Below are 25326 nucleotides of genomic sequence, written 5' to 3'. Positions count from 1 at the left end.
TAGCCTGATTGGATATGAAAAAACTTCTATTATGATTTTATTTAATTGTGTTTTCTATTATTTTACTATTTTTGTCAAGTCTGACTCTTTGAGGGAAATTGTTCAATCATCATGATTAAACTCCATCCCCACAAAAAGCTGCTTTGAAAGACTGACGTGAAAATGTGAATTAAGCTTAGGCACATCAAAGTGTGTTGGACTAACCGGCTCCTTACTCTCCTCAAAGAAAACCTCATAATGTAAAGAAAACCTCTGATGCACATCCAGCTCTAAAACTCCTTCTGTTAAAAAGATCAACAATAGAGGAGACCAGGTTGTTTGATTGCAAAGAGTCTTTTTATTTTTCCTTGTGTTCAAGTACGGTCCTCTCTCAGCAGGGTCATCTAAGAAGCATGGACACACAATAACACACAACTCGCACCAGAGCCTGAGCGTCTTCAGGTGGGGTTTCTCTTTTGTCTTGATTGGGAGGGGAGGGGGGGCCTGATCAGCAGCTTCCACGTTTAGGTCAAGTGAACAAGAGTCCTGTTGTACATCACATAATCATTTTTTCTCTGCGAACATTTGTTGCATTTAGTGACACTGACATCTGCACATAAAAATTATATATATATTTATATTTATATTCATATATTCATAGATTTGTCATTCTATATCAACAATTCATTCTAGTGATTTTTACCTTGGTTGCTCATGTTGTAAAACTGGACAAACTGTCGGTAGGAATGCCTTGTTTGGACACTGATTTATACAGGAACGCACACGCACATACACGCAACGGAGGCATACGCACACTACTACACACATGCATGCATAGATACGCTCGCTCAGGTTTACGTGTACACACACGGGCCTCACATTCTGTCACATACATGCACACCTACACATACACAAACACACACACGCTTCTGTCCCCAAACACACACAGACACACACCCACGCACACGCACACACTCTCAGCCAACACAGAGAGGCAGGTCTGTACATCTATGGGAGGGAGATGTTACCCATGATCCCCAGCAATAAGTCAACTTCACCTGATTAAAACACAAGAAAATCAAAGTTACAAACAGCAGAGGGAGTCATCCAGTCATTGTCTGTAAACTTCGACAGAATGTCCCTTTAAAGTCTCACAGGACTGGCCCATGAGGTGTCAAAGTTTGGCACAATGTCTCTCCTTTGTTCCTTTTTGGACTGTACACTGTGATGTACAATGCTCACGGCGGCTCTTGTTGGATGGACCAGTTTCTATGCACAAGTGAGGATGAAAAAACACTTAAAGTTGACATGGTCAAACATATCAGCTCCTGAAAAAGGAGGAAACATCCCTTTCCAAAGACAGAGAGTGTGCTTTAAACATACACAGAGATTCTTTCGGCAGTGAAAAGCACTTTTGTTGACGAGGACTCAGGAGCAATACTGCTCTGCCAATCTGGTGCCGTGGCAGCCTCGGACTGCTCTTTACGTCTAAGTGTGTCCACAACAAAATTCACTGATGGAGAGAGAAAGACACAAACACTTGCAGGGTTTCCTCGAGTCAAAACAAAGGTGTCCACTGACAACCATCCAGAAAAATGTCCTGTGTTCTGCGTCTTTTGTTCGCATGTTTGATTCATCGTTGTTGCTGTTTGTTGATTTTAGTCAGTTGTAGGTTGTGGAAAAAAACAAGTGTGACAAGTGGCCCCATCAAAAACATGTGTAATATACACACTATATCACCTTTGAACTGTACACAAAATAAAAATGCTTCTTTTCAGTGAAAATTTACAAAAGTACAAATAAAAGAAGATGTAAAGAATGAAGAAAAAAAGTCTGCAGAAGATGACATTCCTTGAAAACAAATGAAGAAGCCTCCGTCGGCGGCAAGGCTATCGCAACCAAAAGAAAGAAGGAGAGAAGCAGTGCTACGTTTGTCACTCAGGTGAAATGGTAAACACCCACTTCTTGCCTTGTGCCTCGTGTGCTTTCATCTTTATCTGTGCTTTTATTCCTTCTGACCTCCTCAAGAACCCTCACGCCATCCTTGTCTCTTCCTCTTTGTCTTCAACAAAAGGTCAGGCCACCTCCTGCTCCTTCAGAGTAAGAGCTCACCCTCATCCGCTCCCCAATTACTTCTTGATCCCATCTCTCTCCTCCTCTCTGCGCACTCTCTCCACCTGCTCGTTCCCTCTCTATCTGTATTTCCCGGCCCACTCCTCCATCACCTTTCAAACACTCTTCTTCTCCGTATCTACTCCCACCCTCTCCACTCGTCTGTGCAATGGAGCTGACTTTGAGGAAATAAAGCTGTCTGGGAAAAAAAAGGAAAATGTTGGCATGCACATGCACAGTCTCTCTTTGTCACTCGACCTGTCTTCACTTCTTAACACCGTCTACTTCTGTTGTCCCCCTTTTTTCTGTTTCATCATGCCACTCGCTGTCACCTTGTGTTAATCTGCTGTTGAACACTTGCAAAAATAATCCCTTTCACACACGCACACACAGACTCTCCCTCACCCCCCCATCATCATAGTCTAACTAGACCCAGGAGTCGGGCGAGGCCGGGTAGTGGCTGGTCTCGTAGTTCAGTTCGCTGTACGGCCTAGAGGCCGAGTAGAAGTCTACGTAGTTGCCCGTGGATTTGAGGCCCAGGTGCATGCGCAGGTCTTCCCGTGGGTCCCGGGGCGGTCCAGCGGATGCTGGAGGCTGCTGGGGTTGAGCCTGAGGCTGGGCCTGCACCTGGATCTGTGGCTGAGGCTGAGGAGGGGGAAGCGGAGGTCCCTGGTCCTCATAGTAGACATCGTCGAAGCTCCGGCTCTGGCTGTGAGGCGGGGGCTGCGGCGGCTGAGGCTGGGGGAAGGAAGGAGGGGGAGGGTAGGGGTCGTAGTCTTTTAGCACCGATGCTGATGGGCTGTCCTGCTGGGGCTGGGGAGGCACGATGCAGGGCTGAGCTGGAGCCTAGTGAGGGAGGGGTGGAAATGGCAGAAAAGTGGCAGGTAGGGGTGAGGTGCAGAAAACCAGAATGGAGAGGCAGAAAATGTGTGTAGTGGGAGTGAGGGAGAGAGAGAGGAGAGGGGCAGGGAGAGAGTGAGCACATTATGGGAGAGGGGTTTGAAAGGCCGGCGGTACAGATGAAAACGCTCAGATAGGTATCAAGTGGGGAGAGACTCATGCTGTGAATCCTCCATCACATGCAGGTATCGAAGGGGCCAATTCATCTGTGATACTGTAACTGGCTGTGTGTGTGTGTGTGTGTGTGTGTGTGTAGGTATCACGGTGTAAAAGCCCTCTGCTCACACACCCATTGAAGGTGTTCAGTGGAGTTTAACTGCCAGAGATGTATCCACACATAAGTGGTTATTATCATGGGTTCAATACAGATGAACAAAGTGTGAATCTCCATATTGAGAGGATATGATGCTTTGTGTTTCCCCTCCCTCCTGAGCAGCAGAGCCTTTAACAGAGGCGGATAATTAGTGGAATCAACGGAGAGCGATGATTTGAATTACCAGTCAGGTGTGCGTTCAGGACACAGTGGTTTGTCGCTGGCTGCGCTGAGGGCGTGTCTCTGCTGCACAGTCTGCCAGCACATCTCTTATCACAGCCAGACACCTTTTGTGTGCATGTGAGTGTGAGAGTGTGTCGGAGAGTGTGTGTGTGCCTGTTCCATCCTGCAGCTATCTCTCCTAATAAGCAACTTGTCATGACAGCACACGCCAATTTATGAGAGTCTTGACGACATGCGTGCCCTGCTACAGCCTGCTGTGCTGCTGCAGCTGTGAGCGTGTACATTTATAGAGCACTGTTAACTCACCTGGTTCTGCTTGATGTCATCACTGGCGGTCAGGTAGGAATTCCGGAACAATGTGGATGTGCCACAGGAAACTTGAACTGAATGGAGAGAGAACAAAAAGACGACATCTTCGTATTAATGAATGATAAGTAATCCCCTTATCAAGCTTATTACCCGGCTACTAACTCAAAATATAAACACGTTGAAACAATTTTTTTTAAATAGCCCCAGTGCTCCCACGTCAGTTATTGTTCCATGGTGCTGGATTCTTATCTCCCTGTTGCGGTGGATTGAACATGCTACAGTAGATATCAAAAGTCTACACACCCCTGTTCAAATGCCAGGTTTTGTGATGTAAAAAATTGAGACCAAGATAAATCATGTCAGAACTTTTTCCACCTTTAATGTGATCTATAACATGAACAATTCCATTAAAAAAAAAGAAATCTTTTAGGGGGAAGAATAAAAAATAAGAAACTAAAATAATGTGGTTTCATAAGTGTACACACTCTCTTATAACTGGGGATGTGGCTGTGTTCAGAATTAACCAATCACATTCAAACTCATGACAAATAGTAGTCAGTATACACCTGTCATAATTTAAAGTGACTTTGATTCATCCCAATAAATATCAGCTGTTCTAGGAAGATTTTCACGACATTTCCTCAGTTCATCTTACAGCAAAAGCCATGGTCCACAGAGAGCTTCCAAAGCATCAGAGGGATCTCATTGTTGAAAGGTATCAGTCAGGAGAAGGGTACAAACATGTTCCAAGGCATTAGATATACCATGGACCACAGTGAAGACCGTCATCATCAAGTGGAGGAAAATATGGAACAACAGTGACATTACCAAGAACTGGACATCCCTCCAAAACTGATGAAAAGACCAGAAGAAAACTGGTCAGGGAGGCTTCCAAGAGGCCTACAGCAACATTAAAGGAGCTGCAGGGATTTCTGACTAGTACTGGCTGTGTACTACATGTGACAACATCTCTCCTATTCTTCATATGTTTATTACATGTGACAACATCTCTCCTATTCTTCATATGTTTATTACATGTGACAACATCTCTCCTATTCTTCATATGTTTATTACATGTGACAACATCTCTCCTATTCTTCATATGTTTCTGCTATGGGTAGGGTGGCAAGATGGAAGCCTTTTCTTATGAAGAAAAACATCCAAGCCCGGCAACATGTTTCAAAAACATACATGAAGTCTCCCAAAAGCATCAAATGTTTTATGGTCTGATGAAACCAAGGTGGAACTTTTTGTCCATAATTCCAAAAGGTGTGTTTGTCATAAAAACAACACTGTATATCACATAAAGAACACCAGACCAACAGAGAAGCATGGTGGGGGCAGCATCATGCTTTGGGCCTGTTTTTCTTCAGCTGGAACCAGGGCCTTAATCAAGGTGGAGAGAAGTATGAACAATTACAAACACCAGTCAGTTTAACACAAAACCTCCAGGCCTCCGTTAGAAAGATGAAGATGAAGAGGAATTTCACCTTTCAACACGACAACGAACCAAAGCATCAACAAAAGCATGGCTTCACCAGGAGAAGATTCAAGTTTTGGAATGGCCCAGCCAGAGTCCAGACTTGAATCCAGTTGAATATCTGTGGGGTGGTCTGAAGAGGGCTGTGTACAGGAGATGTACTCACTATCTGATGGATTTGGAGCTTTTTTGTAAAGAAGAATGGGCAAATATCACCACGTCAAGATGTGCCATGCTAATAGTGCTGTAATAAAATCAAAAGGTGCTTCAAACAATGATTAGTTAAAGGGTGTGTACACTTATGCAACCACTTTATTTTAGTTTTTCAGTAAGAAGCTAACGGTTTTATCATATTGTTTAGCGATAAGATGCTAACGGAATTTGACGGTTTCCCCTCACCTTACGGTCTATGGTGTCAACAAGCAGAAGCTAAATGTGTCTGAACTCTTCTCTGTGGATTGATTTGACATGACGTGTGATCAATTTGTCTCTGGTGTTGATCATGTTAGTCAAGAGGTCTCGACCAATCAGAATGAGGCATCTTTCACAGCAGGAACATCAGTAAGAGAGCCAGGTAATAAAAATGAATAAAAAGATGACATCTTCGAATGAATCAATGATGAATATTAATAGCACCACTACTCTGCTAATAATGCTCATTCAAAGACAAACAGAAGCGTGGGAAACGACACAATTGGCTCAAAAATCAGCTAATTAGACTCCAAATCTCCCTGCAGTTTGTTTTAAAGTCCGGCCTCGAGAGGACAGAGTGAGAAGACGGACAGAACGAGAAAAGAGGCAGAGTGAGGGAAGAGTTCAGAGACCAGGGGGTAAAGGAGAAGCAGACAAAAGAAGAGAGAGAGAAGAGATTGAAAGATAGCAGACTGAAAAACGGGCAAAGATGGAGAAAGACCCACGAGGACGGAAAGAGAGAGAGAGAGAGAGATAAAGAGGGGGATAAAATAGAATCATTTAATTCTTCTCAGTCTCTCCATCACACAAACACACACACACACGCACATGCACACAGACACAGACACACACGCACCTGCCATGCCGTCTTTCCGGGATGTGTGCTCTCCTTTGTTGCTATGGAAACCGGCGTTGGTTGCCGTGGAATCGTAGTCCATCTTGCGTTCCTTCAGACTCATCATCTCTCTGGGGGAGGCTGGAGCGCTTGCTACACACACACACGCGCACACACACACACACACACACACACACACACACACACACACACACACACACACACACACACACACACACACACACACACACACACACACAATAATGAGCAATAAACCTAGAACAGCATGTGCCTTCACACTTCTGCATGCTTATACTTTTCTGTGTGTGTATGTGTTTATATGTGTGTGTGTGTGTGTGTGTGTGCTGGCCTCTCAAGGTGCACAGTCATTATTCATCATTTAGCTTGTCGGCATAAAGGGTCACCTCCAGCACATTGAGGGACTTCTGGGAATTTACACACACACACACACACACACTCACACACACATGCATACACACATTTTGAATACATTATTTGAATATCAAATTTCACACCTGCTGCGCTTCCTTTTCAGATCAGACAATAGTTTATTTTGTTCCCCTGATGGTTCTACGTCTCATATTAAATATATATCTCAAGAGAACTGAACACTGGACGTCATCACACAGACAGGCGCTAAACGCTGTCATGACTGACCACTTAACCAGCAAATCCTCCAAGAGATGGAGCTCTGGGGGCAGCAACACACACCAGGAAGACAAACACACATGGGAGCAGGGTGGAGTGAAGTTTTCTGCATTAAAAATAGCTGTGATGATGTCAAAAGTTTCCATTCTTTCCTTCACAGATATTTAAGTTTTGATACATTCAAAGCAGCACTATTACTCTGGTCCTATTACTCTTCTCACAGGAAACACAATGATTGAGTTATTAATGTTCATACTGTCTTGATGTATTTATTTTCTCACTAGTTTTCATACACTTCTACTTATTTCAAGGTGTTGCTTTGATAAAGGAAGGCATGTGCTGCTTTTGGCTCATCATAGTGACTGGATTGTTGGTGATTTAGATGGTGTTGTCACTACCTGGCGCTTGCATGTACGGAGCCTGGGTCCGTTGAAAGTGGCAGTACTGTATGGGTTGGGTTATTAAAGTGGGGTTTTCTGCTGGTGGATATGATGGACAGTGGGAGCTGGCATGGAGGGGGGGGTCCTCTGGGACTCCAGAGTTAACTGTTCAGCCTCTCTAAGGTACCGTGGGCCTGACTAAAGGAAACATCATTGAAGGGAGGAGCCCACTTGATAACCACAGTGATGTGCTGGCTCTCGCTCCCCATCTGTTCTTTCTCTCTCTTTGGGGGACATCAGGAGCCATGTGGTAGGCTGCTAAATGTATCAGTATAGGGCGTAGTGCAGTGGGTTTCTTCACTGAGCGTTCATTCTTTCTTTCAGCACAAGTATGTTGTGTGTAACTCAAATTTCGATCAAGTTTCACCACCCTATGTCACTGGTGTTATTTTACACCAGCTGCAGATAAAAGATAAACGCTTTGTCATATTTAAATATGTTGACGGCCAAATTCCACCAGATGCATGTCCGGTCCGTCTCTGATCCGTCACAGCACCGGATCTGAGGTTTCTATTCTAGTCAATGTGTTAACTTCCACTGGATCCACTCCGTTGCGTTCCGGCTGGGTATCGACGGACGAGAGCGCACAGAGTCCGACCGCAGCGGATCGGAGATGGACCGGACATGGATCTGGTGGAAGTCCCGTGTTCGTTATTGTTTGTCGACTAACCATTGCACGGTAGTTGTTTTTCAACCATCAGCCTGACTGAGAGCAACCAGGTATGAGAGGCAACACTGCAACATATACCCCATTATAGAACTGCTTTTCTGGGATTGCCCACAGGAAGTGAAGACATCATTTCTGCAACAATATTTTGGCGAGTTACATTCATGACATTAACTCTGCTGGGGAAGATGAACCTTACGTCTCTGTGGTGACCAAACAAAGTTATTAACTTACTTCAGACATAACTTACATGCCTGTGTTCACACGTTCACACGTTCACACACATGCACAGACAAGGACAAACCGTGCACTGTACCTCCACTGTATCTCTCTCTCACACACACTCAGCATGTCTCAGTGTAATCCACTTATAGCATACCATAAGTGCTTACTCAGTCCCTGTTATCGGGACTGACTGCATTTGAAGAATCCTTTATACCTGTATCAGCCCATTCAGGGTGCTTAGCTAAACATTCCTGTAACTAACCACGGAGCGTACGGTATATATTCTATACAGCTTCTAATCTAAACCTCTGAGTGAAGGACACACTCAAAATAAACCCAACATTGAGGTATATTAACAGCTCTCCGTCTGTGGCTACAGGAAAGAAACACATCAATACACAAAATATGAGAGCTACTGCCGGAGACACAAACAAGAAGAAAAGACACATTACAAACAGTAGTATCAGAAGCCTTTGTTCTCTTTAGCTGTTCTTTAAACCCTGATAATAAGCAGTGTGGAGAAACACTTAAAAATCTGGTGAACCAAATAGAAGAAAGGCTTTTAAAGTGATTTTTGGAGTGCCTTTGAGTCTCATCTTATCTCTTTAAAACCTGAAGGACTCTTTATTCAGTCACTTTAAAAGCAAAGTCTCAAACATGATACGTGGCTGTTTGGCTGTGGTGAATAAAATTACATAAATTACATGAAGCAAGATAAAGACGAGCGGCTTCTGTAATGTTTGGATGTATTTGATATTTGATTCAGGGCATTGGACACCTCTGCAGTGAATTCTATTAAGGTGGATGCTGAGAACCTGTCACACACACCTCCAGAGATGGTGTCATCACTCCTGGTAACGGACACCGCGGGGACCTGGATTGTAACTTCATAAAAGCCCAGAAGACTGGTTCTATCAGCGCAGTCACAGCAGGACCCTGTGGGGACCCTGATGAATCCAAAGGTCTCCCTCCCTCCCTCCCTCCCTCCCTCCCGCTTGCTCTCTTTCTCGCTGCCATCCTTGCAGCCCGCAACCTCTCCTCCTCCTCTCTGTCTCCGCCACAGTTTTACCACTCACTGCTTACTCTCTCTCTCTCTTCCACTCCTTCTCCCCCTGCACGCCATCGTTACTCCTTCTGCTTTGATCCATCTCTAAGGGCCGGATTGCAGACTGGAGCATATGCAGAGAGGAGATACAGATGCAAGAGGGTGTGTGTGTGTATTAGACGGTGTGTGTGTGTGTGTGTCTGCGAAGACCAAGAGATCAGAGAGAGAGGTGAGAAGAAAGTAGGATTACTGCAAAGAGGAGGAGGATAAGAATGAAACGGGCGAACAAGAAGGGAAAGAAGGGAACGGGGGAGGTGAGGAGTCCAGAGAGGGGAGGGGCGGCAGAAAGATGGGAGTCATTTCCAATCTTCTCCCATTTATCTCCCCCCCTCCGACACAGACGTACACAAACTTCTCTGAGCATGATGATCTCAAAACTGCTTAAATTCAATGTCACCGGCCAAAGTCAAATCCTTCACTTCCTGCTCCGTGCATTCACCATCCCTCAATCCCTAATTCTTCCAGCATCCATGCTTTTCCTCTTTATCTCCTCTTCTGTTTATCTCATCCTCCGCTTTCTCTCTCTCTTCTTCCTCTCAAACACACACACACACATACACACACACACACACACACACACACACACACACACACACACACACACACACACACACACACACACACACACAAACACACACCACTCTCCCTCTCTCCCTCCCTCCCTCTTAGCTGGGTCCTTGAAGACCTCTCTAAGCCGGGAGGAAGGAAAAGTACTTTTCTGCCTCATCAGCTTGCTAAGCCCGGTGTGGAGAAAGCACAGCTAAAGGCTCCTCTTCTACTGATGCTAACAGCTAATGCTAATACGCCCTTTGCTGGGCATGAAGGCCAATGGGCTCAAGCTAAAGGCTAACGATAATCTTACTTTACAGCGTTGGAGCCCATGGTGGGCGGGCACTGATGCTAGCAGCTCTCTCTCTCCATATATATATATATATATACCCTTGATATAAAGACTGATCAAGCGGTAACCCGAACACTACGGGCTAATGTTTAAATTATAGCTCATTACTGCCATGTGTGCCTTCAGGTGTGTTCATGCCTCACAGACATGTGCAGACATCTCCATACTTGAACTACATTCACACTGCAGGCAACAGTGACCCATACCTGAGTTTATTTTGCTCATGTGTGACTCAAATCAGTTTTTTTAATGTCAATTTGAAAAGCACAATTCACATGGAGTCTGATCTTTTGAAATTGGATTCAGACCACCTTCATATGTGGTTCTCAATCAGATACAAGTTTGATCCAAGCGGAAACCTCCAGTCTAAAAATATGAGTCCAATGCAGAAGTGCTAAAAGCTGCAGTTCATGGAGGATCCGCTTCAGGCTGGCTCTGGAAGTACCGGAAACCACATACTCATGAATGGGAAAAAGCCGATCTTTACAGCAGAAATAAACATGTTTACAGCCTGGTACCAAAGACGAGTGTAGTCTGGATAGCTCATTTCTCGATCGGCACACACTGTGCGTGGGTGAACTTTTTTCTAACGCGGCAATTTCGAAGATATTTAGATTACGAGTCTTCCAATGAGAGGCACAGCTGACTTCACTGACAGGCAGGAACACTAGCTGTTGGCGAGGAGGCTCAAACTCTACCTCTTTACCTCACACTTGCTCCACAGCAGCAATATGGCTGCCGCAACCGATTGGCCTCAAAACAGCGCTTCAGAAACAGATGGGTGACGTCACAGATACTACGCCCATATTTTATACAGTCTGTGGCTGGATCCCTTGTGATGAGACCTCAGTCCGATCTGCCACGTGTGAATGGAGGCCACTTTGACGTCACAGTTCCTCCTTTTTAACTATTATCTCCTCATAGATTTGTGCAGGGCAAGAAAATTAACACCCGCTAAGCACCATTGGCGGGTAAAGAATTAGTTTTGCGTGTAAAACAAAAACACACATCTGCCAGTGGCCGATGGACATTTTAATCTTATTTTTTTTCATACTTTCACCCATTTCTGCCGACTGTCAGGCTATTTTGACCCACGCTGCGAGCTGTACTTGTGTTATGATTTGGTACGTGGGGAGCAGCGTGACGTCAGCTAATGGAGTTCTATTCATTCCCTTTGCTTGAAGAAGCACGGCGGGAAGAGCGTTTCGAGGAAGATGTGGCGACACATTCCTGGCGTGAAGCCACCACGAGCAAAAAGGATAAACAAAGAGGCAGGAGACGATCAAGAAGAGGAACAGACAGCTAAACGGAGTATTGTCACTAAACGACGTTTCAAAGAAAACTGGAAAATTGACGAATTAATTTGAATATTTCTAATAAATGATGATGCAGCTGTCACCTTGAAATGAAGTATAACCTAATAAAATAGCATTAATCTAATATTATCTGTACATAACTGTGTTCTTTAAGTAATGCTTAAGTTGGATTTTCAAAATAAAAACGTGTGGTCATTCAAAATTAAATAAGGCATGATTTTTTTGTATTTTGTCGGTGAAAAATATTTTTGGCCGGTACATTTTTAGAGATCACTAGCCAATGGCAGATGAGGTAAAAAGTTAATTTTACGCCCTGGATTTGTGCGTCCACAGCTCATCAATCTCAATCTCAACCTGTGCTCTACTTCAGTGGCTGAAATGATCTTTATACGCTGTGCTGCACGTGAGAGCTGTGTTGTTGAATTTACGGCATGCAAGTCAATTCTGCACTGTGATCAATTCACACGTGCTTCATACAGACTGCATTCAAAGCAATACTGGGATCAGCCACACAAAAAACTGGACCTTGGAGCACTAAGGCGTACAGTTTGAATGTAGTTCTGATCAGCCTTATCTTTACACCTTTTGTTGGACTAAATTGACTTTCTAACAGAGGCCAAGGTAAACCCTTTCTCTGAAAGGTAAGATGAGAACAAGAATTTATTACTTACCAAAACCTGAAATAAAACAGAGGCTTCAATCTGAATAACTGCTTTCATCTCCTCATATTCACTCCACAGCTGAAGGGAGTCGTTCAACATTTTTGCATCAATGCTGATTCATCCTTAGGGACTAGAGTGAGACTGACACCACTCTTTTCTCTTTATATTACAAGCTGGATAAAGTTTTACTAAACAAGAATCATTCTGTTTTTCCATCAACACAAGCAGAGAGAAACAGCTACCCCGAGTAAGTTTTAGTAGACAATGACACAGACATCTTCTACATTCATTTAATGTTCTTATTTTCTTTGACTACAATTTAATCGCATGAAACTATTAAATATTAAAAGTATAAGTGAGAGGATTTGGTAAGAAAGTTTATTTTGTTTAACTTTTAATGACATCGGACAAGAGGTTCTTAGTTATTTCCATTCTAAGATGATTTAATATTGACACTGGATTTTAAATTAAGAAACAAAAGAGGTGGTTTCCTTTAAATCTCAAAAATAAAGGAAATAATCTTTACAAAAATGACCTCTTTCTTTATTTAATGAAATTCTTAATCTAAAAAAAGTACTGCAAACAGAGGTGAAAGTAATTCACTAAATTAAAACACATCATCTAATCTGGACCTTAATAAGGGCAACACTTTGAACCCTGAATGCACACAGACGATCGGCTGTGATAAAACCCCTGTGAGGGAATCTTCCTTTGATTGCCGATGTAACACTGTGTGACACCTAGCCTTTAATTTCCGGGGTGTTGACAGTCCAATATGTCTCTACTCCTTTTAGACTCACTCTTGCACCTGAACTTCACAGGACCCTGGTGATCTTGCTGAGCCAGATGTCTTGCCATGTGCGATTACCGAAGCCTAATATTAGATCAAAGTCAATTTTAACTCTGAATTTATTCCTGTTCAGGAAGAGACTCTCACTTTGCAAAACTGTCCTGACTGGAAAGTTTGTGAAGGAGAACTTTTTGTTTAGGGAACTGAAAAGGAAACAAACACTCACACACACACACACACACACATGCATACTCCTCATACATACTGTCTGTACTGTGAGTGTTGTGTGCTCCTTACCAGAGCGGTTATTTGGTGACGTCCTCACAGGGGAGACAGAGGGGGTTCGTGAGGAGGAGTAGGGCCTCTGTCTGTCTCTCTCTATCGTTGAAGCGGAGCCCACAAAGTGATACTGGGAGTAACCGTCCTGTGAAACAAAGACAAAAACAGAGAGTGTTAAAAGTAAAATAACAAATATAACGATAGTGACAGTAAAAGTTATTCTCTTTATTAAAAGTATATGACATGGATAGAGTCAGAAGCAGAGAAGGCAATCAGGAAGTACAGTACATGGTGGGGGCCAAACTCGGGGAAGAACTGTAGCCTTTGTACACAGCAAGCAAGATCTAACACCAGAGCGAAACCAGCATCTCATCCTTTATTATCATAGCTAGGTGCAATAAACACTCAATAATCCAAAATAATCCATAAATCACTCATTTTGATACACAGCTGAGCATATAGTTCCATTTGGTAGACAGAAACACAAAATAACTTGACACCGAATCAAGGATTAAAACAGTTTGGGGTGTGCAATAAGAAAAAGCATCCAAACATTTGAAGCTCATTAGTCAAACTCCATTAGAACAGTGATTAATTCTCAAAAGCAAAACAAATCATAACAAATCAATTCAAGAAAGTAGTCTGACACATTCCCCTCTGCCGGTTGTCAGAGTATAGATCCTCCTGGTCAAACATTACTCCAACACAAGTGAAAGTTGTTCAGTCAGATTCTGACTTGAGTTAAAGTCCTGGTGTACTTGATTTTAAAAATACTGAAGTATTCAAAGTACTTTTTAAAATATCTCTAAATGTATTTTCACAAAGCATGAGGTCAGTCAAGAATGCATGGGTGAACATTCTGCTCCGTTCTGTTTATCTAGAAAACATGATTTCAGATGTAAAAAGTCTACCATGAAATCTAAACTAAGTTACTACAAGCACAGACAAGTTTACAATGTTCCTCTGGAATCAAAGCAGTGTGTTAGCTCCAGACCTCCACATGCTTTCTCAGGCTAGATGCTGATGTTTTGGAGGCTGTGATGAAGTTTGTGTGGTAAACAGATCAGAGATTTACAACAATACAAACAATCATTCTTTATTTCAAAAGCTCAAACGTGGGTTTAAAATATGGCCGTGGTGCTCAGGTAGAGAATCATCATCCTTCTCAGTCATAGCCATCATCGCCACGACTAAATGAACGCACTGATCTGAAGAACGTTTGATCTACGCTCAACCCAGGTACGGCTACACCACTGAGACAAACCAAACACAAGGACACCAACAGTTTACGGTCTTTGGGATCTGATTTCAGAAAAGAAGACTCATCAGCTGACTTCAAAGATAAAGTAGAGAGTAACTAGAGCACTGATTGAAATGTAGAGGAGTCAAAAGGATGAGATTTGTCTTTAAATGGAGCAAAAGTAATAAGTTCACCAAAAAATAATACTCAAGTAAAGTACAGATACTCAAACACTGTACTCAAGTAAACTAACCTGTTACTGTCCACCACTGCTTGTCAGATTCACCTATTCACACCACATTCACTCACTGATGGTAGAGGCTGCTATAGTAAGGGACCATCACACAACAGAGGGAGCAATTTGGGATTTGGGGTTCAGTGTCTTGCCCAAGGACACTTCGGCATGTGACTGCAGGAGCTGGGATCGAACCGCCATCCTTTCAATTGATAGACAACCGACTCTACTGACTGAGCCACAGCCGCCGTCAACCATCTCCGAGAGGAAAAAGTGGAAGAACATTCTGTCCTGTAGAGCTGGAGAGAGCATCTCTAAGCTGCTGATCTCTACTGAGTATCATAAAGCAAATCAGAGTCCTACCTTACCTTACCTTGTTGGGATTGTAGTTTACATAAGCAATGTCATGTTTTATCAAAGTTTACAGATATGTGATCATAAAATGCTTTGCAAAACTTTTTCAATTTGAAGAAAACGTAACATGGTATGAACATTTTGGATTTTTTCAGCAAAGACATTTTAGTGAATCAGACTGCAGAGTGTGTAGGAGGGAAATATCTCTCCTTGGTTGCAGTTTTAATTCAACTTTTATCACATTGTACTGAAAAATAAAATGTTTCTTTTTTAATTGGTTGTCAAAATTGGGTTTCTTAAGCCTCAAACTTGTAATAGGCAAGTCAAAAATGTGTTTTGGACCTTGGTGGACAAAAACAAAACACCCACACAGGCATGCCTTCACAGCTGTCCACACATGACATATTAACACACCTGCACCAAGACAGAGCTTAGTTAATGTCCTCTGTCCTTGTAGGAAAAATTAATACTACTAACAACTCACAAGGATAATTACTGCCAAGCCAGTGACTTTGAATCTGTATTAGTTCAGCAGTGATTGGAGCAAAGCCCTTTTCATAAAAATGGATTATGAGAGTCAACAACAATCATAGAGCTGGAACCAAATTCAATTTAGCATTAGGATAATTGGGTACCTCTGAAAGCAAAGCACAAGCAGATGATATAAGATAATGGAAGCATTCTCCATCATCACTGTGCAGGATGGACTGTAGAGACTGTGAGTGGACGGGAGAGAGGGATTACTTCGGTGGAGTTAGGATGTAGAGGAGAATGAGAGGACTGAGGGATGGAGGAGATGAGGCAGAAAGAAAGTAAGGACAGAGCAGAAGCTGAGAGAGACACAAGATGACAGCAAGTAATGAGTGCAAGGAGGAGGAGGATGCCAATGGAGGGAGAGTAATGACAGGAGAGAAAAGATAGCAAGAAGAGGAGAGAGGTAACGAGAGGGAGGAGTGCAGATGGAGAGGTAGAGACGGAAAAAAAAAAAGTTAGCTGGAGAAGTCTCACGTCGTCCCCTGATTCCTATTTCCTGGCATATCACCGAGGACTAATAGAAAGCTGGATCCTCTGACACACAGTAGTTCAAAGGTAACTCACTTCCATCCCTACCTCCTCTCCACCTCATCTATTTATCCACCACTTCCTCCCTCTTCACACACACCTTGTTTCACATTCTCTTTCTCCTCTCCTTCCCCAACACATCTCATTACAGAGCATGTAACCTCCTTATGGTACACCGCTGCCACTCTGCAATTGGCCGCTGCCAGGCTGTCGTGCTGATCAAATGAACACAGTCTCTGAATATTGAATGATGGATGTATTTTGCAGAGTGATGTATGCAGTCTGCTGTCTATAATGTGGCGGCTCACAGGAAAATGAAGGGAGCTTTATGATTGGTGGCTGTGGCTCAGGGGTGGAGTGGATTGACTACCAATTGGAGGGTTGGGGGTTCGATCCCTAACTCCTGCAATCTATATTAAAGCATCCTCAGGCAGGACACCGGAAACTTAAATGTCCCCTGTAGAGATAGCTTGAGTGGGAAATGAAACTTAGACGACACAGCTGGTGAGCGACTGGTGCAATTGGTGCATGTGATGAAGCTGCTCTTCACTCTCTCTCTCTGTTCGCCAGCATGTTCTTTCCCACTTATTCACTTGCAGCCTCCTTTTGATGTCAAGTTCTGCATCCTGAGGTTCAGGCTGTCCTGAAACTTTCAAGAAATGATTAGAAGTGCATGTGTGGAAGGTGCTACTGCAAGATTTCACACTCACCATCATCGTGCACAGCTGCAGCTTCTCCTAACACCTTTGGTAGACGCACATTTTGTTTATTTTCATTTAAAATCTGTATTTCTGTTGTTTTTATCTTAACCACTTTCACCTCCCTGAAAGTCAGACTCCAGCTGTTAAAACACTTTCTACTTCTTCTTCTTCTGCGATCGCTATTTCTGCACCAGAAACCCTGAATTCTTGGAGGTGTGAAGCTACTTGGCAACAAACCTGATTCTGATGATCGTTATGTAATAAAGTCAATGTTGCTGCAATACATTTCACAGTTATCTTTCAACATAAATTACATTAACTCTAAACCTTGACATGCAGCTTTTCTCTCTCTTTGTAATCCCCTGAAGCCGCAGTGAGTGTTGTGACTGTGACTCATACATTATGAGAGTAGTTATTGTTGTATGGTTATGACACTTGTTCTCCCTGCCTGAGGTCTGTGCTGTTGTCCCCATCATGTCTCTCTCTCTCTCTCGGAGTTGCAGGTAGCCCTCGGTGACTCAGGGACAGCTAATGATGCCTGCTTTCAAACAGGGACTCTTGAAGACTGCTTCACTCTGCCTACTTCCTCCTCTTCCAACCAACCGTGTCATGTAGTGTCTATATTAGTGCTCCATAATGCACCGGTAGACTTCCGGTTAATATATAATCTAAGAGAAGTCCTTTTATTTATCCTCCTCGTACTTGTTTCTATCTTGGTTTGCAAAATCTAATTCCAGCAGTGATGATTTTATAATCTGTGCACCTGTAGGCCTTTTGGAGTGAGAAATAGAGGGGTGGGCTCTGGTTTCCCCTCAGCAGGGTGTAACAGAAGGTTAGATAAACAACAACTACTACTATCCGTCTCACCACTATCATCTCTCTCTTTCATCTCCCTATTACCCCTCTAGAACACTACGCTCTCAACATGCAGGCCTGCTCATCGTACATAAAGTCTTTAAAAGTAGTATGGGATGTAGAGCCTTCAGTTATCAGGCCCCTCTCCTTTCTACCAGTAAGGGTCCAGGAGGCAGACACCCTCTCTACTTTTAAGAGTAGGCTTCAAACTTTCCTTTTTGATAAAGCTTATAGTTAGAGCTGGATCAGGCTTGGTCCAGCTCATGCTGCTATAGGCTTAGACTGCCGGGGGACCTAACACACTTTGATTGAATGATTGATTGATGTACTTCCTGTATTGCAGCTCCTTGTTGATTTTATGGAGTTTAAATGAAATAGAAGAACCTTTAAGTTGACATCATTCAGACGAACCTTGTATTTGTGGAAATGAATAAAGTTTTGTGGGTTCTAAGAATGATTTTTTGCTCACTCGTCAATGATCGTGACCCACAAGTCAGTCAGTGAGGTAAAACTGGTTCAAAGGATCAAACATCAAAATGTCATATGAGACTCAACAATAGGAAAAATAGATCTTTGCACCAGTTTTCACCAAAAGAAAGATGCATGTTGTGTAACATCGTGTCCACACACAGTTCAACTGAGACTTATTCTCCACCTGGTTTCCTTCCCTTCCTACCCAACATCCCCCCCCTCTCTCTCTCTCTTTCTCTCTCTCGCTCCCAGTCCTCCAGGCCCGACAGTAAATGTGAGATTAAAAAAAAGAAAGAAGGTTGCTAGGAAACCATTCTGCCTGTTGCTCTACCCATCATTGGATGGTTAGTTGAAGGTCGTAGGACTGCGAGGTAAAAAGCGATTACTGTGCCAACAAATGAGGTATATGAGTGAGTGTGTGTGTGTGTGTGAGAGAGAGAGAGAGAGAGAGAGAGAGAGAGAGAGAGAGAGAGAGAGAGAGAAGCACTCATGCCAGACAGCAATTATGGTAAAAATTGTAAAAGGTTATCCGTGGTGGGCGCTGGGTCCCCTCTGGGTCTCACATTGTCACCTCTTCAGTCCTGCAATCCTGTTCTCTATTTCCCTCATTTCACACTCAGATTATCAGATAACAGTCACACACAGATCCATCACCTGTCCTCACAGGAGTAATGTACCTCTGACCTTTGCTTTCTTTACTCTGGTTGCTTCGGCTAAATGAAGAAGTGACCTTTCTTCTACTGTTGCATCTATTTTCCTGAGTGTAGATCCTGCAGCCCTGCCTCTCTGTCTTCCTAAAATACTGTTGTTAGCCTGCGCTGAGACAGGCTATCACAACACACTTCTCTGAGCCTCCCTGTCTGACACAGGTGAACATCAGAGGGAAACCAGGCACAACACAGAGGCAGCTTCTGAGGCCTGGGGTTGGTTTGATGTCGACTTAAGTATTTCAAACACTCATCTCTTTCTGGCTGTCATTTCTTGTTAATGCTGGATTGCAGCGGATGACTTTTTAATTCTAGCTCCCTCTAGACAAAGGAGCATCTTGTTAATAGCAGGCTCAGACAGAACTTGTCATCTGAGGAACTTTACACGGCAAACACTTATGAAAGTACCTGAAAAACATCACTGACTCACTTACCTTTTGAGTAATGTTTGTTTCATCTCAATCAGGTGGTTGTGCTTTCAGAGGAACAAAATACAGAGCTCGCTCGAGGTCATATAAGTGGTCGCCCTGGGCGCCATGGTCTCAGGGGTGTTGGCTTAAGCCCATAATAAAAATATAATGTGCAATGTAAACTTCCTGTCAGATTGATGACTTCCCTTCATCTCTCTCACCTGCTCAACCACCCACTCATTATGCATACTCTGACATCAGCCATACATTGTATTAAAACCAAGCAGCATACTTTGGCCGGGAGAATTGAAGCCAATGCTCTACCGCTAAAAACTGCAGTTCATCTTGTGTCCACTTGAGGCTGGCTCCGGAAGTACAGGAAACCACATACACAACAATTCAAAGAAGACGATCCTCTATGGCAGAAATAAACATGTTTACAGCCTGGTAAAAAAAACGAGTGTAGTCTGAGTAGCTTATTTCTCTATCAGCACACACTCCAGGGGGTGAATTTTTTTCATAAAGCGGCAATTTGAAGATATTAAGATTACGTTTTTAGCATAATTAGATGCTAAAGACTGACAGGCGGGAACACTGTAGCTGTTAGCAAGGAGGCTAAAGGCCCACCTCTTTACCTCACATTAGCTCAACAGATGTTAGGTTGAGTTCAACATTTCCAATATGGCTCTCGCCGACGATTGGCTTCAAAACAGCGCTTCAGACACAGATGGGTGACTTAATGGAGACTACGTAAGGGATAATGTATGGTTAGACGGTTGTTATGGAAAAAAGAATCCTGACAGGGTGAGACAAGATGCGAAGAGGAGGGTCTTGACCACCACAATTTAGCTCATCTTAAAAGATTCTGACACCGATCAGCTGCTCAGGTCTGCAGCTTCAAAGTGACAAAAATACAAATAAACTTAATAAGGAGTGATTCTGACCAAGCCGACGTCATGCCATTTACTGCTGACACACGTGGACACCTTCATGAGCCGGAGTTTATAAAGGAAAAGGCGATTCAATGCACCGGAGGAACTTCTGAGCTAAACTGGAGAGCAGGAGAGATTCCCATGTTACCTGGTGGGCTAATGTAAGCTAATGCCCATAGTTAACACACAATGAGCTGAGAAAACTTCCAGCTGTCACAAGCAAGACTTAACAACAGTTCATTGACCTTTGGGAATTAAGATAAACCATCAGATCACAAACTAGTGTAGCTAGTATAATTAGTGACATAAAACTCATACAACCCAACTTCAAAAACAATAAAATATCCCTGTAAGAAGCAGAACCTGGGCTTGTCCCCTCGTCATATAACTGAGAAAACAACTGTCTGGCACTTTTTAATGTTTAAACATGTAGTTAGCAGCAGAGTCCGGTCATTTCTCCTTAGCCCATATCAGTAAGAAGCCTTTTATTGCCCTCCAGGGGGGCGTGTTCCATAAGTGTGTTCCGTCACGTGAAAACTATGAATTATACAGTCTAGGATGAAAACACAAGTATAGTGACATCATCCATTGGTTTCTGAAGAGACGTTATGACGCCCAAAGTGCCGGTGTTAACTCCAATTAACTTTTGAACAATCTGGAAACAGGCAGAGAGGTGAAGCTGAGGCAGTCCTTAAGCCTCATGGTAAACAGCTACAGGGTGACCTTAGCTACTCCCTTTATAATGCTCCTTAAAGCATAACTGTTATCCTTAATGTCATCAAAACAGATATGTGACATTATTCACTCTCATACTGTTTTTAGATTCAAAGAATCGAGCTATGGAGACCAACAGTTTTGTTGTACTAGGCTGTAATCATGTTGTAAAGATGGACACTCTAACATGCAGCCTGTTGGGGATTCCTCGGCTTTTGCAGCCAGCCTCAAGTGGACACTCAAGGAACTGCAGTTTTTCGTACTTGACAGCACTTCCAGGTTCAAGCAGAAAAACAATAGTGTAATAATGATAATAATATTAATAAGTTTACAGTAATAATAGCTACTGGTGGTAGTGTTTAACTCCTCAAACCAGTGGTATACCTTTGTGTAATACAGACACACTGACAGACAGAGGGAGGGACAGCAGCAGGGGATGAGAGAGACATAGATGGAGACTGAAGCTGATCATGAAGACAAGCTGAGAGAAAAAGAAAAATCAGCCGATGATGAAGGAAAGAGAGAGACAGTCAATAATGATGAGAGCTTACTCTGTTTATCTGAAAACGTGTTGAGTTAAGGTAAATCATTCTATCTTTGCTTAATTCATTTTCCCTCCAACTCTAATCACAGATCAAATAATGCAGCTCCAAAGGTGCACACATTTAAAATCTTCAACCATAGAAAAATTAACATTAACATGACTGTAAATGTTAAACAGGATGTACTTGAGTAGCTCTCTCTGTTCAAGAGCTTTCACACTACATTGTCATATTCACTATAGTCTCGTGGTGGCAGAGGCTGCCATGTAGAGTGCCCATCATTATTAACCAATCTATTCACATGCATTCACACACTGCTGGCTACGCCTTCAGCAGTAATTAGGGTTTCAGTGTCTCGACCAAGGGCGCTTCAGCATGTGGATCAAAGGAAACCATCTGATTGAAGGACGACACGATCACTGAGACACAGAGTTATACTGAAGGAGCTCAGACGACACACATCGGTATCAACAGACGTGTTTATGTTTCAGGTGAGGACCTTAAATTCAAAGTTCAAGGTATGTCCTCCCCAACAAGTCCTTATTCCTTAAATCCTTTGTTGTCGCTGTGGTTGTGGAGCAGTATTAGTTTTTTGAGGGGGGGTCACCAAATCCTGATCTCACGCAGGACAGCACATCCACCAGAGCCGGCCCTGTCCGAACATTTCCTGCGTTGAACTCTCTGTTTCTTCCTCTTCAAATGTATTCGCTTTATTTACAAGAACATCCTGAGCATTATATGTGCAAAGATCCTTCAGATGACTGGGCAGTGCAATCAATGACCTCTCTCTCTCTATCTCACACACACACACATACACACACACACACGCACACACACGTATCTCACTCAGTCATATCACACACCCACACACTGAGTTACACATCCCTGGAACATATTGTAAATCTGTCACACGTGTGACAAACACAACATCTCTCTGACCCTGAACCCCATCTGTCATGCATGTGTGTATCTGTTTTAGTGATTTGTGTTGGTGATACGTGTGTGTGCGTGTGTGTGAATGTGTGTGTGAGAGAGAGACAGAGTCTGATTAAGTATCCAGGCTAGATCATTTATCAAGAAATGAGGCACGGCAGAAATTACAGACTGAACAGTGATATGACAAAGTGTAATGGTGTGAATATATACAGTCTGAAATGCAGTGTTTAGTTTGTGTGTGTGTGTGTGTGTGTGTGTGTGTGTGTGTGTGTGTGTGTGTGTGTGTGTGTGAGAGACAGAGATAGACAGAGCCTATATGTGTGTGAAATGGGGGATTCGGTCCTTCTGGTCCTATTAAGAATAGGTTTATTTACAAAGTGACCATGTTTGAAGTCTTTGTTCTCTGTAAGAATCCCTTGTTGAACAGTACCGCACATTTGTTGTTTACTTAAAAAGATGACCCATGGCTTCCCTCCCAGGAAATGCAGATCAAACAGCACACACACAAACACACACACAGCGAACGAGGACACATCCTGTCAAATAATCCAAATAAACTGGGGTAAAAGTAGAGTTTTACTGCACTCTGGAGACTATTATACATGATTTATCCTAAAGTCAGCGCTGTGTTGCTACAAACAGATTCTGGCTTTGGTTTATTAATGACTGCTGCACCACTGATCTTTTGAGTCATCTCAGATGCTATTTACATACAGAGTAACTGTTTATTTTCAGGCCCTCAACTTTTGCGTTTTAGTGCCTTCGAGAGGTGCCGGGCAGCCCAGCTCCTCGGTTCTGTTGATATTCTTTCTTCCTTCTTGCCTCGCTCACTGCTCCCAGGGCACTGCCGTAGGAAGTGATTAACTCTTCTCACTGCAGTTTGACAAAAACACACCATTTCAAAGGCACAGATACACACAAACGCACACAGACAAACCTACATACTTGTATACCCACACCTATAACTTCTACACAGTTTGAAAGAGTTGGAAAATGCTCTCATTACTTCAAAACTTCAAAGCAAACAACTCTTTGCCAACATAGCTCAAATTGACTCATTATTGACCCCACGCTTTTTCGCCTCTTTCCACAAACGCACACGCACACACACACACACACACACACACACACACACACACACACACACACACACACACACACATAACTCAGGCATGCTTATTTTCTGCAAAAATTTCAAGAACTCACATCACTTCCCTTCCTCACTCCTCTCCTCTTTTCCCTCCTCTTTGCTTTCGCTCACAAACATTCTGCAGAGACACCCGGCTCCTCTCTCGTCTAAATTGTATGCTAATCCATGTTTGGATTGGAGGCTAACAGGATTTTTTGCTTGCACCTAACACCCATGACCTAATACGTAAAGCAGGGATACCAGCAGTAAAGTCATTTATTTCCAGCTCTGGACTCAGGCGATAAAGTCAAGTGTGGATCCGCTAATGCAACGATTTTCACAGTTTTAGAATTAGGGCTGGTTTGTTGCTAACTAAGCTGTGTTCATACAATTCTTAGAGGGAACAGTCAGGTACGGCATCCATTAGCCTCCCGAAGTTTTCTCTGTGTGTCATGATTTGTTGCACAGTGCCAGCTCAACTTTTTGGAAAGTGTCAGAAAGTGTGAAATAGATGTAATTAAAAGAAGTGTCTTCAATAACAGCTACAAGCTAACTGCGTTATGAGACGGTGCTCATGTAATGGAGTTCAGGTAAATGAGTTAGGAGGAAACTGGAGTTTTACGACAGGACAAACTGCAGATGATATCTTGTTTCAGTTAAAGGATGATGGATGAGGTTTTTGGTCATTGCAGAGTGAAAAAGTCTCATCTTTCAGAAACTTTGTCTTCTCTCTCTTTGAATTATTGTTTACATCAAATTGGATCAAATGAGACAGATGCAAAACTCATTTTGTTGTTCCATCAATCTTAAGAAGTGTTTCCCTTCTCGAATGCCTTTCTTTATTAAATCAAAGTCAAACAGAAATAGGCCACTTCAGGCGAAACAGGGTGGGGTTCAAGTTAAACAAAGAACGGATCCAAAAACTTGAAGCCAGGCCGGGCTGCTGTGGAAAAGCCAATGTCCTTCATGTTTGGATCACCGGAGTGTTATTCCATCCAGTCGAGTGTAATGCTATCCAGTGGCAATGATTAGAGGAGTGTGAAGCAGATGAGGCTCCAAGGGGCCACATGGGGATACTGTTCAGAGTAATACTGGGTATGAGAGGATGACGAATGAGGAGAGGGACACAGTCGTCAGGATGAGGCGAGCGCGCTCTGATGCCACAGGGCAGCCTGTCCTGAAGTGACTGCAGCAACATTCAGAAAGTCTGGGGCTTGGACAGAAGGCCGGCTCTAAAACCATCACCATGTCAGAGAGTCACTGAGTTTAAACTCATCCAGAGTCAAAACCTTTTTGTTTTCCTCTCAAAACACAGCCCAACAAATATGTACGTGGTATGAAAGACTTCTTTATGGAAGTTTCACTGCTTTGTATACAAGGACAGCTAGCTTTTGTTTTTCAAGCTTTTCTAAAGTTTGACAACAGCTTTGAGAACGAGAGTTCAGGTCCTTGAAGCTCGAGTGAGAAATTCCACAGATTTTTATCTGAGGGAAATAACACCAGACGAAACTTCTTGTTAAAGTGCATGATGTTGCTGTGGTTACATAATTTCACTTTCCTCAACAAAACTTCCCTCAGGGCAGTGGTTGAACTTGAGCGCCCCATGTACAGAGGCTTATTCCTGGAAACCAGCAGCCCAGGTTTGCAGAGGTGGGTAGTAACGCGTTACATTTACTCCATT

At 43.1% G+C, this 25326-nt stretch overlaps 1 protein-coding gene across 2 annotated transcripts in view; it reads right to left on the bottom strand.

Moving 5' to 3' along the window:
- Positions 1-317: 317 nt before the first annotated feature.
- The window catches only part of ctnnd2a (catenin (cadherin-associated protein), delta 2a), a 518337-nt gene continuing 493328 nt past the window's right edge, over positions 318-25326 (bottom strand). For both annotated transcript variants that reach the window (XM_034706751.1, XM_034706750.1), the window contains exons 22-25: positions 13376-13502; positions 6325-6456; positions 3794-3870; positions 318-2937 (exon numbers count right to left, since the gene is read on the bottom strand). In XM_034706751.1, the coding sequence (XP_034562642.1) occupies positions 2518-2937; positions 3794-3870; positions 6325-6456; positions 13376-13502 (756 nt within the window). In that variant the 3' untranslated portion in view covers positions 318-2517. The remainder of the gene's footprint in view (positions 2938-3793; positions 3871-6324; positions 6457-13375; positions 13503-25326) is intronic.

The sequence above is a fragment of the Notolabrus celidotus genome, chromosome 17, assembly GCF_009762535.1.
Source record: "Notolabrus celidotus isolate fNotCel1 chromosome 17, fNotCel1.pri, whole genome shotgun sequence".
In the NCBI taxonomy this organism is placed as follows: Eukaryota; Metazoa; Chordata; class Actinopteri; order Labriformes; family Labridae; genus Notolabrus; species Notolabrus celidotus.
This window is presented reverse-complemented; position numbering and strand designations above follow the sequence as displayed.